This window comes from Microtus oregoni, unplaced genomic scaffold (genome assembly GCF_018167655.1).
Source record: "Microtus oregoni isolate MIOR12 unplaced genomic scaffold, Mior012 000007F_ref0000211, whole genome shotgun sequence".
Lineage (NCBI taxonomy): Eukaryota > Metazoa > Chordata > Mammalia > Rodentia > Cricetidae > Microtus > Microtus oregoni.
In genome coordinates this window covers 58,869,593-58,883,771 of record NW_024543066.1, presented here as the reverse complement: position 1 = coordinate 58,883,771, position 14,179 = coordinate 58,869,593, and the positions used below count along the sequence as shown (strand labels likewise).

At 42.9% G+C, this 14,179-nt stretch overlaps 1 protein-coding gene across 2 annotated transcripts in view; it reads left to right on the top strand.

Moving 5' to 3' along the window:
• The window catches only part of LOC121450719 (vacuolar protein sorting-associated protein 45), a 65,100-nt gene that overhangs the window by 17,586 nt on the left and 33,335 nt on the right, over positions 1–14,179 (top strand). The window contains exons 10-13 of one of the 2 annotated variants that reach the window (XM_041655963.1): positions 75–242; positions 8,547–8,705; positions 9,573–9,680; positions 11,475–11,596. In XM_041655963.1, coding sequence (XP_041511897.1) covers positions 75–242; positions 8,547–8,705; positions 9,573–9,680; positions 11,475–11,596 — 557 coding nt within the window. The remainder of the gene's footprint in view (positions 1–74; positions 243–8,546; positions 8,706–9,572; positions 9,681–11,474; positions 11,597–14,179) is intronic. The other variant, XR_005974635.1, reaches the window with a different exon arrangement.

Genomic DNA, 14,179 nt, shown 5'->3' with positions numbered 1-14,179 from the left:
AATCTTTTCTTTACAAATGCCTGTTCTTGTTTGGAATATAATAGCATCTCCCATTGATGTTTCTCCCATGACAGGCCTTTGTTGAGAATTATCCACAGTTCAAGAAGATGTCTGGGACTGTCTCAAAGCACGTGACAGTGGTCGGAGAACTGTCCCGGTTGGTCAGCGAGCGGAACCTGCTGGAGGTTTCCGAGGTTGAACAAGAACTGGCCTGTCAGAATGACCACTCTAGTGCTCTCCAGGTCAGTCTAACTGGGTGAGCACCTACTGCGTGTGAGCAGTGTGCCGGGCAGAGAGACTGCAAAGGCGAGTAACCCTTCTTTGCCAACCGCCAACATGGAACTTGGCTTACCACAGAGTTATGAACACATTTAAGGTGGTATAAGCCAAGTCTGGTAGCCACCAGCTATAATCCCAGCCCTTGGGAGCTAAGGCAGGAGGATCACAAGTTTGAGGCCTGAACATGCAACTTAGTAAGACCCTGCCTCAAAACAAATTTTAAAAAAATGTGAAGATGTAGCCTTTTGTTCAATTCACAGTACCACTGAAAAGGAATTAGTTACTAAAGATTGCTTTTCATTTCACAAACATGATAACATGCTACATATAAACGTTATGATGAGTGAGGATGTAGAAGAATGAAGGTAAATAAGACACCATCCTTTTCCTTAGTGCCTCACACTATAAGAAGAAAGAAAGCAACTTTAAAGAATTGTGAGCTACAGGGATGGCTCAGAAAGTAAAGCGCTTAATGCTCAAGCATGAGGGTCTGAGTTCCGATCACCAGTGTGGTGGTGTATGCCTCTAATCCCTGCTCTAGGAGACAGAGAGATAGGCAGATGGGGGGGGGGGGGGGTTGATGACCAGCCAGTCTAACCAGTTGGTGGCCTTGGGTCCAGTGAAAGACCTGTGGAAAACAATCAAGGAAAGGTACCCAGCCTCAGCCTCAGGCTTCTACAAGCAGGTGCATCTGTGTGCTCACACACCGAACACGTGTACATACTCCACTAACCAGTACATACATACACATAAAAGTGATAAAGAACTGTAATCTCATGTAGTAAGTATGTAACCAAGGCCTTCACCACAGCACATGTAGATACAGAGGAGGAACACCTGTTTTCCTCAGTGGTGATCTTTCAGGTTCTTGCTGAGGAAGATGTGAAAACTAGTCCTAGACAGAGAGGTCACACCACGCAGAGGAAGAAGGAGCAGCACTCTGAGTGGGAAGAAACAGGCGTGGAGCTGTAAAAACATGGGCACCGTACTGTGCAGCTTGTAGAGCACAAGCTGAAGAATGGTCTTTAGATAAACTAGAAAGATAGTTTGAGGGCAAGGGCTACAGCTCAATGGTAGAGGGCTTGCCTGGCGTGCTCAAGGGCCTAGGTTCAATTCCTTTGAACACACACATGCACACGCGCATACACGCACGCAAGAGAGAGACAGACACAATGATAGAAGAGAAGGATCAGTTTGTGGTATTGAAAGGAGGTTGTGCTTCAATTTGTGTGTGTGTTTTGTTTTTGTTTTTTGTTTGTTTGTTTGTTCGAGACAGGATTTTTCTATAGTTTTGGAAACTGTCCTGAACTCACTCTGTAGACCAGGCTGGCCTCGAACTCACAGAGATCCGCCTGTCTCTGCTTCCCAAGTGCTGGAATTAAAGGCGTGCGCCACCACTGCCCAGCAGAGCTTCAATTTTAAAATGATGGAAGTCACCAGAGGATTTTAAAAGAAAAATTATACAATCAGACACTAACCTTAAGAAATATGTAGTCTGGTTGAGTAGACAAAACTGAAACATAAGAAAAAATTACATAATGTTTCAGGATATTGCTTAAATCAAAACTGTGATTCTGACCATAAATAGACAGGTTATTAGGAAACTTTTCTTAGAGAAGAAATGTTGAGATGGGCTGTGAGGAATGACTAGAATTGGGAGGAGGATTTCAGTCAGGAATAACAACAAAGCAAAGTTACATTGGCATGCAGGAAGTAATAAACAGTTTGGCCTATTAGGTGCAGAAGAGAAATAGGAGGAAAATTGACTTAGTAAGCAGGAACCAACTTTAGAAGTGTATAAGAGTCTGCTTGCTGAGATAGGCAGAGAGCTGATGTGGGCCTTAAATGAAAGTCAGCAGGACAAAAGCAGGGCTGTAGAAAACTGAGTCTACTCAGGATGCATGAGAGGTGAAAAGCAGCAGTAATAAGTTATAAGGGGCAAGCCCAGCGGGAGTCACAGAGGAGAGAGGAAGCAGTCAGTGATAGATTCAAATAAAGCAGTAACTCCAGGTTCCCAAGAAATGCTGAAATCATTATGATGGGACAAAATGACTCATCTGTATTTGATGCCATTGGAAAAGATAATTTAGGAATAAGCCTTTTGAGAGGTCGTAATTTCTGAGCCACTTCCAACAATCACATTTCCTCAGTAATAGGGCCCCATATTCTAAAACTTACCTTCTCCTCCTGTACTGAATTAAATAAAACCAGCCAGGTGTATTGGATGTAGCACAGGCTTTGGGGCCATACTGACCAAGCTTTTGGTGATAGGATATTGACCAAATATATTTGGGAAAATGACTTTTCCCCCTATGCTAGGAATAGCAACTTCAGGTTTCTATGTCGCAATGAGGACATTGGTATCCTTAACCCAAGCAGTTTTACACACAATAGAACTGAATGGTAGTGGTACATATGGGTGCTCACTCCAAGTCACTGTATGGTATCTTTTACAGAGGTGTAAAATAAAATATTTGACTGAGCCAACTTACTTTAAATAGCCTCACCAATATAGTTTATAGCTGTCTTGTTTGTTTCTTTTTAAATATATTTTTTTTTATTATTTATACAATATTCTTTCTGTGTGTATGCTTGCAGGCCAGAAGAGGGCACCGGACCTCATTACAGATGGTTGTGAGCCACCATGTGGTTGCTGGGAATCGAACTCAGGACCTTTGGAAGAGCAGGCAATGCTCTTAACCTCTGAGCCATCTCTCCAGCCCCCTATAGCTGTTTTGTTACCCTATTAAAAGTATTCCTGGGGATTTCAATTAACTTAGTTTTCTGCCCCTTTCTAAATAAAAAACAAACAAACAAACAAACAAAACTTTATCCCTAACTAAATTTAAATTTCCTCATGTTTCTTTAGTAGTCTTCATAAAGATAGACCCAAAATTAATCACTAGTCGATGTCTAGTGTTTTTATCCACATTTCTCAACCATAGGGAAATCATCTAGAAAGAGTTATTACAATCCTTTGCATGATGCTTTCGTTTTGTACTTTTTAAAAGGAAAAGATAATATATACTTTAAAAAATATGAATTCTAGCCTATCGCTCATGGTATATTCCCAGCACTCAGGAGTATGAAGTAGAAGGATTGCTATGAGTTTGAGGCCAGCCTGAGCCTTGTCTCAAAAATAAACAAACAGGAATGATTCTATTTATGATCTTATCACTGTTTGGAATTTATATTCTTAAGGTTTTTTGTGGGGTGTTAGAGTTGTACAGGGCCACGCCTTTAATCCAGCACTTGGGAGGCAGGGGCAGGCAGATCTCCGTGAGTTCAAGGCCAGTCTGGTCTACAGAGCAAGTTCCAGGACAGCCAGGACAGTTATACAGAAAAACCCTGTCTCAACACAAAAAAAATAAAATAAAATAAAATAAAATAAGAGTTATATAGGCAGCAGCAGTTGACAGGCAGCAGCAGTTGACAGGCAGCAGCAGCAGTTGGCAGGCAGCAGCAGTTGGCAGGCAGCATCAGTTGACAGGCAGCAGCAGCAGTTGACAGGCAGCAGCAGCAGTTGACAGGCAGCAGCAGCAGTTGACAGGCAGCAGCAGCAGCTGACAGGCAGCAGCAGCAGCTGCAGGCAGCAGCAGCAGTTGACAGGCAGCAGCAGCAGCTGCAGGCAGCAGCAGCAGTTGACAGGCAGCAGCAGCAGTTGACAGGCAGCAGCAGTTGACAGGCAGCAGCAGCAGTTGACAGGCAGCAGCAGCAGTTGACAGGCAGCAGCAGCAGTTGACAGGCAGCAGCAGCAGTTGACAGGCAGCAGCAGCAGTTGACAGGCAGCAGCAGTTGACAGGCAGCAGCAGTTGGGCTCTCCCGACCGCAGAGGATTTCTTTGCAGAGTGATTTAAATAGTCCATAAAGGGAACTTTTGTTTGATTGTGAGTAGATGTCAGGGGCCCAACCCCAGATGACTTGACCTTAGATAGTAACATCGTGAAGTAATGAATTGAGGCTTTTGAATAGAAATGGGGTTTGCTTTATTGAATAGAAAGTGTATGATGGAAATAAAAAAATGCTCATACATCCCATGGAAAAATTAATCTATAAATTTCTGCCACTTCTAACCACTTACATAAAAACTAACAGGAGTTTGATCTAGAAGAACTTCATTAGAAATGACATGTGGTGTGCGACCACTGGAGTACATGCGTGTCCACAGAAGGGAGTCCATCCCACCATTTCCCAGGACTCTCTCTGACCCCCAGCGACTGCTAGGGAGAGTCGCTGGATTCCCGCAGCTTGCTGAACCATCTGCTGTCCCACCTCGCTGTCCTCACCTGCTGCTTAGTTGTTATTCGCACAGTGGGGGAGGGGATCCTAAAGACTGAACTAGAACTGGATAAGAGGGAGATTCCCATAGCCACTGAGTTCATCTGTAATCTGCACAATAAGTTAGATGTTTTTATGTCATAAAAAATGTGCTGCAATGCTGCTTCTGATAAGAGAAAACAGAGAAGTAGGGTGATAGTCAGCCTTCAACAACAGAAGATTCTCTAGACGTCAGGAAAGAGCTGTTTCACTTGAGGTTTTGAAGGGCCTGTTAGCTCCTTTTTGAAACTTGACCACCAAGGACAGTGTGTTTGCTTTGCTTTACTGGTCTCTGGATTATGGAAGACCAGAGCATAAACAGTTTTTGTTTTCTTTCATTTTATTTTTTACCAGCTCATCCTTATTTAATTACTTGGGGGGGGGCACGATTAGAGAACAATTTGTGGGAGTTGGTTGTCTTCCACCTTGTGGAAGGGTAATCTAAGGGATCAGACTCAGATCCTCAGACCTGGAGACACGCATCTTTATTCACTGAGCCATCTCACTGCTACAATCCTAACTTTTGTTTTTTCAGAGTCTCATTAGGTAGACCAGGCTGACCTTAAATTTGCAGATCTTCCTGCCTCTGCCTCCCTAATCCTGACTTCTTTTTTTTTTTTTTTTTTTTTTTTTTTTTTGGTTTTTGAGACAGGGTTTCTCTGTGGCTTTGGAGCCTGTCCTGGAACTAGCTCTGTAGACCAGGCTGGTCTCGAACTCACAGAGATCCTCCTGCCTCTGCCTCCCGAGTGCTGGGATTAAAGGCACGCGCCACCACCGCCCGGCTCTAATCCTGACTTCTTAAGTAGACAGTAATTTGCTGGTTTGTTCATCATCCAGCCATTGTTATATGGTAGTGCCCTTTTTTCTGTTTATAGTGGCAAGACTTAGAGAATCTTAAAAAAGAATAATCAAACATCCATCATAAAAATCAGTTGTTTCCGGGCTGGAGAGATGGCTCAGTGGTTAAGAGCATTGCCTGCTCTTCCAAAGGTTCTGAGTTCAATTCCCAGCAACCACATGGTGGCTCACAACCATCTTTAATGAGGTCTGGTGCCCTCTTCTGGCCTACAGACAAACACACAGACAGAATATTGTATACATAATAAAGAAATAAATAAATATTAAAAAAAAATCAGTTGTTTCCAACAAATAAATACACCATGTACAGACCCTGTCTTCTCCTCTTCTTTGGTTAGAATCCTGAAATCTTCACGTTACTATCGCCCTGTTAGTCAAGTGGACATGCCAGGTAGTCTCAAGGGCAGTAATTCAAAAAGAGGTCCAAGGATAACATGGGATCAAGCAAACAAAAATACCCCACTTTTCCAAGGACTGCATAGCTGAAAGAGAAGCAAGAACTTAGCTTGTACCTATACATTTCTTTTCATAAGGAGGGTCTGAGCCAAGTTCTTAAAGGGACAGCAGAGTCCAGCCAGGAAGTCTACTGCCAGTGTGAAGTCTTAAGGAAGATAGTGACAAGATTCAGGACACAGGAGAGGTGAGTAGAAAGGGCGTGGACAGGCGATCACAAAGCCATCACTGCAGTGTCCATGTTTAGTTACATGGGCACTTCAGATCTGCTTAAAGGACAATGATGGCACCGGTAGATTGGCCGGGAAAGGAGGATGGCGTCAAGGGAGGGAGCTCAAACACTGAAGAGGAGCCAGAGCAGCAACCCACTGAGAGTTCACACTGCTTTAAATTGGCCAGGCTGGTTGAGAAGTGGGGGAGGGCTTACATATATGTACATATCTGATCAATTTTGCCCTAAAATGTCTTTACACTATGATAGGAAATACTGGGATGTTTTAACAGATATCCCCAGTGGGCTGTATTCTGTGGGAAAGTTACCACAAAAGAAGAGAATAAGGAAATTCTTATGAGTGTAGTGTTTCAGTGATGTTTTCTCCTTTTTAGATCTCCTAAAGATTATGATAGACATTATCCTGGAGAAGCAGCAGGGGTCCCTCTCAGAACTCTCTAGTTGAGCGCATCCCCTGTGTACTTCTGGTCTCTGTGCCTGGGTCTAAAAGAATTCTTGCATATTGGACATGGCTGCTGAGAGGTAGTGAAGAGAGCATATTCTCAGGGCTCAAGCTTGCTTCAGAATGGAATAAGGTCTTAAAAGCATGCTAAGCTATGGCGACTATTATGACCCCAGAATCAGTGCCTCTTGGGGTCTTGCTATTCTGTCCCGTCCTCCTCTGATTTTTATGTCTCTACTAACTGTGGTTCTGAGCCCAGCCACTGCAGCCCCATTGCTGCCTCTTTTATGAAGGCTTCCCTGACTCCTCAGCAGCCAGAGCACTTCCTCATCTTCTGTCCCTCCCCCCTACCCACTTACAGTGATTTTCCAACTGTTGGGTTTTGCTGATGGTGGTGAAATGCTTTTATAGCACTACACATTTCTCCCAAGAAGCTCACATTCTACAAAACCATGTACTAGATATGGATAAAAGTTATGGGGGAAGGACTATAAGCTGATCATTTAAAGTCTAACTTTAAAAATAATAGAAAACTATCTAACTTTGTAATTGGAGCACTAATAATAACAGCCCTAGCCAGATGTGGTAGCTCACCTGGAATCCCAGCACTTGAAGGCATACACATGAGAAACCCCACAAGTCCATATAGCAAGTGCCAGGTCAACCTGGATGACAGAGTGAGACCCTGTCACAAAAAGCCAAAATACTAAATAAAGTAATAGCGCCACAGTAGCTCATCTGCCTTTGCACATGGAGCAAAAACCCAGCCCATCTCTGCGGCCTTATTCTTGAGGTTAATGTTTTCTTTAGGCTCTAAAGTCCTAAAACTGTTCACTTTTTGTAGAGATTAATTTTATCAAAAGTGAAGATACCACCTCAGGCTGCCTTCCTCAGTCATTTGGGAGTTTATTTTGTTTTGTTTTTATTTGATTGCAATGAAATATCTTTGCATCCTTGTTTGCCTTTGCGCTTTCCCCGGATCCTTAACCTGGTGGGAAGTGTGGCAGCTCCTAAAGTCAGAGAGCCCTTGTCTAGGATTTCTGTCTCTTCTTTACTGACATATTGGCACTTTGTCCTCTTTTATAATAAGGAAGCCTGTCCACAATGAAAAGTTGACATATGGGCCAATATATCTTCTGCATTAACTGATTCGTGTCCACATTTTTCAGTGTCACTAAGCTAACACACTTTGAAGCAACATTCTTTGCGGCAGAGTGGCTTGTGTGTGTGTTTCATCCCTCAGTGAGTTTATGAACTCAATGAGGACAGAAATTGGTCCAAACACATCAGTGTTCCCCAGCAGTGCCTGGCATGGTACCTTCTGGGGGCCTAAAATGTAGTTTTGGCTTAAATTAAATTATGTGTTTTTACTGTATAATAAATATAAATATGTGTCATGTAGGAAGGCCCTTAATGTGAGGATGAAAAAGTCCAAACATGACTATTCTGTCCCTTTGCTTTCAGCTCCTGCCTCTTAGATTGTACGCTCTCCACTTAGTGGTTACATGCTGTGACACACGTTTCTCTTAACTATTTTGAGGCATGTTGTTAAAGATTAAGCCCAGCCCTGTGTAAATCTCCCAACTTGTGACTATTTGTATAGAGTGACGAGCAGCACAGGAAGAAAGCCGTCTTTGACCGGACTGGTCATTTCTCCTGTGCACTCTGTCAGCTGCAGTGGACGAAGTCTCTGCTCTTTGCCTCACCAAGGAGATGAGTCAGGCTGTCATGAAAGGCAAGAGCAACAGTTGCTGAATTCATTTTTCCTAAAGCTATTACAGTAGGAATTATTCCTATTTAGCTCTTCCGTTGAATAAGAAGCGGTTGCTGTTCTATAGTTAAAACAGGATGGCCTGCACGCATGTCAGCTGAGATGTGTCTCTACTGCCCAGGAAGCTTCAGATCCAGGGCATTACACAAGAGTTCACTCAAGTGAAAGGGTTAACCTTGTCTGTCTGTCTTCAGAATGTGAAGAGACTGCTGCAGAACCCTAAAGTCACAGAATTCGACGCGGCTCGCCTGGTGATGCTTTACGCTCTGCATTATGAGCGCCACAGCAGCAACAGCCTTCCAGGACTCCTAGTGGACCTCAGGAGCAAGGGCGTTTCTGAGAAGTATCGAAAGGTGACCTGATGTGTGTGCCTGTGTGTGTTTTATTTTAACTGAGCGAGGGCCTCACTGTGTGTCCCAGGGGAAACCTTACACTTACGACCCTCCTATCAGCCTCACAGTTGCTAGAATTACTGGCATGTGCTGTGTGGCTAAAATTCCTTCCCAGGGAGAGATTTGGTTTAAGTGATCTCTACTCCTCTTCCTAAGGGTCCAACAACAAGCCAAGACAGTTCTACCAAAGTTTACTCCAGGAAACCAATTGGTTTATTGGGCTTCCTTACAGAGAATAGGTGAGGGATAATGTACAGGGGTATGGGTACTCCTCCCCAAAAGGCCATACCTGGAAAACCTACCTAGCAAGGATGAGGGCTCCCCATAGCTGTACAGATGGTATCTTCTTCTCTAGTTCTCCCGTCCCTATCCCCCCATCCGCCCTCCCCACCTTTCCCCCCACCCCCTGTGCACTGTAGCCCCTCCCAGATGCCATATTCTATTAAGGCAACTCTGCCTCCCTCTGGGAGGGGCTACAGTGTATACAGCAGGTGGTAAGTAGCAGCCGCTTACTCAGGCGAGGGCACACAGTCAACATGCCCCACTGAAAGAGCCCTTTTGCAAGAGGCGCAACTGAGCTCCCTAATAGCAACTGCTTGGCTGGGAGGACAGACACAACATAGCACAATACCTGTCACCAAATTTTATGAAGCCCAAGTCTGTTACAGGTAAATCATCCTGTTTATTTACAAGGCATATGGTTCTGTCCTCTCATGTCTTCATTGTTATTGAATTCATTTTTAATTATTAAAGTTATTAAGTTATTTTTAATACAATGAGCTTCCTGATACCTAAGCAATAAAGATTGTTTCCTTTTTTCTTGTGTAGCTCGTGTCAGCAGTTGTTGAATACGGCGGCAAACGGGTTAGAGGAAGTGACCTCTTCAGCCCCAAAGACGCTGTGGCTATTACCAAACAGTTTCTCAAAGGACTGAAGGTAGAGCTTCCTTTCCTGTGCTTTCCTAAGTCTGAAACAATTAAAGATCCCGAGTCTGAGTATGAGCTGATGAGATCTTGACAGTAGATTCCTGATTGTAGTGCTGTGTCCACTCAGCGAAATCTAAGAGAACTCTTGAAACATTGCCTTCTGGGCTGCACTGGGTCTGCACTGGGTCAGGGAGCTGAGTGGGAAATAACTGTGTAAACAGTTAGTCACGGCTCTTTGTACTGCGTTTGTAATTTAAAATTTGTTAATTTCTCTCTCTCTCTCTCTCTCTCTCTCTCTCTCTCTCGTGTGTGTGTGTGTGTGTGTGTGTGTGTGTGTGTGTGTGTGTGTAGAGGAAAGTCAGTCTTTGGTAACATTCCTTAGAAGCCAGCCACCTTGTTTTTTGACACTGGGGCCTGGGGCTTTCAAGGCTCCACTAGGCTGGCTGGCCATTGAGCTCCAGGGAGCCCCCCCAGCCCCCAGTGCTGGGGTAACAAGTGGGCGTGTCTAAGTTTCTTTCCCTGGAGCTGCAGGAAAATGTTTTGACAAAGTGACTTAAAGGAGAAAGGGTTTGTTTAGTTCACAGGTCCTGGATGCAGGCCATCATTGCCGTAAGTCAAAACTGCAGCAGCTCCAGGGAGTCAGTCACTCACGCCCACAGTCGAAAGACTGCACATTGCCGGCTCACTTTCTCCACTTACTAGCTGATTCCTGCCCACAACTAAGATGGTCTTCCCACATAAATAAACACAGTCAAGGCAGCTTCCCACAGGCATGCCCAGAGGCCCATCTACCAGGTTATTTAGAGTCTGTCAGGTTGACAGTGCAGTCGTGGGCTCCACTAGGTGCAGTGCTTTTACTTGGTAGAAGGATCGAAAGCAGGTATCTTATCACCTGAGCTGCCTCTCCCCTAACCTGCTCTCTACAGTGCTCAGAATTCGTTGTTACTTGCAGTTCCTCTTGTGTTTCCTGCTTTTCTACCTCCCGTGGCTTGATTGGCTCCTGCACACAGCCCTTTCTTTATGTTTGCTTTGCCTATTATTTAACATTTTCACAAAAGAATGAGATCCAGACAGATAAAAGAGTCCAGATTTTTTAATAACTTAACAGTAACTGAAACCTTATTGAAAATAACTAGCTTTAAATGTAGTACTTTTTGGCCGGGCAGTGGTGGTGCACACCTTTAAACTGGTCTACAGAGTGAGTTCCAGGGTAACCAGTGCTGTTATATAGAGAAACCCTGTCTTGAAAAACAACAACAACAACAAATTAGTACTTTTGTAAGACTGGAAAATTTTTTTCTAATTAAAATAATTTTTAAATATTCTTAAATTTTGGACTAGGGAGATGGTTCATTTTGTTAAGTGTCTGCTGCTCAAACCTGAGTTTAAATCCCCAGCAAACACAGAAAAAGGAAATATAGTAGTGTGCATTTGTACCCCCTAGTGCCGAAGTATGTGCAGAGAAGAGGGAGAGGAGTCCCTGGAGCATTCTGGTCAGCCAGTCTAGCCAAATCTGTGAGCTCCAGGTTCAATAAGAGACCCCATCTCAAAAAATATGCTGGAGAACCATTGAGGAAGACAACAGTGTTGACCTCTGACATCCATGCACACATGCATGCATCTTTACCCACCTGCACATACACACACAAACATCCTATTTGATTCTGTTTGATTCCTGTCCAATTCATATTTGATTCTGTCCCTTAAAGTTTCTATTGAATATATATCCCCTTTTCTGATGTATCATTAAATGTTATATTGCTAGCTTCCCCAAAATAACATAAGAACCATTTCCATATTTTAGGGAGTGGAAAATGTGTATACACAGCATCAGCCTTTCCTGCATGAGACCCTGGACCATCTCATCAAAGGAAAGCTTAAGGAAAACCTCTACCCTTATTTAGGCCCCAGCACACTCAGAGACAGGTAAGGTGACAAAGACTAGAAATAAAAACTGGGATCATAGAAAGCCAGAGAAACTAGCCGTGCCCAAGACATCCAGCTCTTGGCCTTGAAGAGGTGAACTGCCATGTAGGGAGGGATGAGTGGGTGCTTCAGTCCTGTATTTAAAAAACTCCTGAATTCTGCCCACTGCCGGTGAACCTGGGAGAGGACTCAAGCTTAAGATGACAGCTGGTTTCAGCTGGGTAAAGCCTGAGCAGAGAACTCAGATCTAACCTGTGCACGGACTTTGACCCACAGACCATAAATCTATAAACTATGTGTCTTTTAAAAAGGTGTCCCAAGCTTAGGTCAGTTTGACTTATCAAAGTTCAAGCTTGGTCTGACATTGCAGGCCTCTATGGAGGCTAAGGCAAATTCAAGGCCAGTGAGCTCAAGACCACCCTGCTTAGATAATGTAGACTCTGTTTCAAATTTTAAATGTGCGAGAAAAGTGTGGCTTCAAGTGAGAAGAGAGAGATGAGAACATAACTCAGTGGTAGTATGCTTGTTTACCATGCATGGGGATTTATTCCCCAGTAGTCAGAAATTAAAATATTTAAAAAATTTTAATGTCAGCCGGGCGGTGGTGGCGCACGCCTTTAATCCCAGGAGGCAGAGGCAGGCGGATCTCTGTGAGTTCGAGACCAGCCTGGTCTACAAGAGCTAGTTCCAGGAGAGGCTCCAAAACCACAGAGAAACCCTGTCTCGAAAAACCAAAAAAAAAAAAAAAAAAAAAAAAAAAAAAAAAAAATTTTAATGTCCATAGTTACTCTGAATAAAGTATTTCTGTGTTCACTGTTCAGAACACACATTACAGAAGCAACTTTTTGATGTTGTAACAACCTATATAAGAGTTTGGTTTTCACCAGTTTTTGAGACTGAAGCTAATCATTTACTAAATTAAGAATTAAATGTATGTATTTTCTAAAAGGAGTTAGCAAAGATTTTCTCTGAACTCTGAAGATTTCTTTAGTTCTGTCATGCAAATTTGCGATCTTCTTACTATATCACCTTTGTCACATAGCAATAAATAATAGATAAAAAAAAAAAACTAGAGGAGCCAGTAAAGATGGCTCAACAGGTAAGGGTGCTTGACCAAGCCTGACAACCTGAATTCATCAGGACCTACATGATGAAGGAAAGAACTGAGTCCCAAACTTGTCCTCTGACCTAGAGACACACTCCATGGTGTGGGTGTGCTCTCTCTCTCTCTCTCTCTCTCTCTCTCTCTCTCTCACACACACACACACACACACACACACACACACACGTAAATAAAGAAATAAGTAAATAAGTTGTAGAGTCACCAAGAAAGCAGGGAACCTAGATCATGTTCCTGATCACACTGAGACGTTGTGTGCTGCCCCCTTGTGTTGTTTCGGGCTGAGGAGTCTGAGTTTGCATGTCAGAATTACCTATGAGCTCCCCTGCCAAGCCTGAATCATTGACTTGCTTTGCAATGAAGAAACAGGTGTTTTAGATCCTTCAGACCCCTCCCTATGTTCTGTATTTTAGCAGCATATCAGTTTCCTCTTATGCTCTACGGCATCTGTCATTTGGCGTTTCAAACATTAATGCTCAAAATAGATTTGCTACTTGATTGCCAGCCAGAACAGGTTGTTACTGGTTTGGGTGAGGATTGGACTTTGCCAAATGTGGCCAGCACACAAACTGAGAGGCCTGATTAGCAAAGCCATATGTGTCCCAAGAAAAAAAATGATAACTTTCTTTAGTTAGAACTTTAATCCAGTGTTTAGTTAATTTTAATAAAAACAAAATTTGTCCAGACCAATTTACTTAAGCCAACTTAAAATTTACATGTATACAAATTCTAACTAGTTAAGAATTATAGTCATATATTGGACCACATAACATAAAGGGACCCAGCATATGCAGTTGGTATCCATTGGGTAATTTGATGTAAGAATTTTACTATTGATATAATTCATCTGTTATTTGAATTGGCAATTTAGTATTTCAAAGATATAATGAAATTCAGAAAGAAGAAAATGTTTGAGATTTTAGGTGAATGATTCTTGTATACTGTATTTTTTTCCTTAGTTCCTTAAAAAGAAAACTATGTGGTCTAGAATTTTTTTAAATACAAGGTTAATACCAGATGTAGCTGGGAGTACGATCCAATTACTAAACAGTGTCCAGGGACAATGCATTAAGATCCAGGTGTCCGCTAATAACAAAATGTAAAACTGCTCCCAATTTCTCACCTATTTGAGAAGCTTTTGAAAAACCTTGTTCTTGAGGCTTTTAGTTAATTTGATAAGCCATGAATGTGCTTATAGATTTCATATGAGACTGGCTGGATGCAGGTAGGAGCCGCTCTTCTAGAGAACTGGATTCCGGTTCTTAGCACTCGGCCACTTTCAGCTCCAGCTCTAGGAGAGCCCATGCTCTCTTTGGCCTCTTTGAGCATCCACACACACATAGAATATGCTCATCAGACACATAGATAAAAAATGTGTAACTTATAAAAAACTAAAGAATTGCTGAATGAAAAAATAGCTACTTCCTGTTAAAAGGAAGCCATGGACCAGATGAGTATATTAG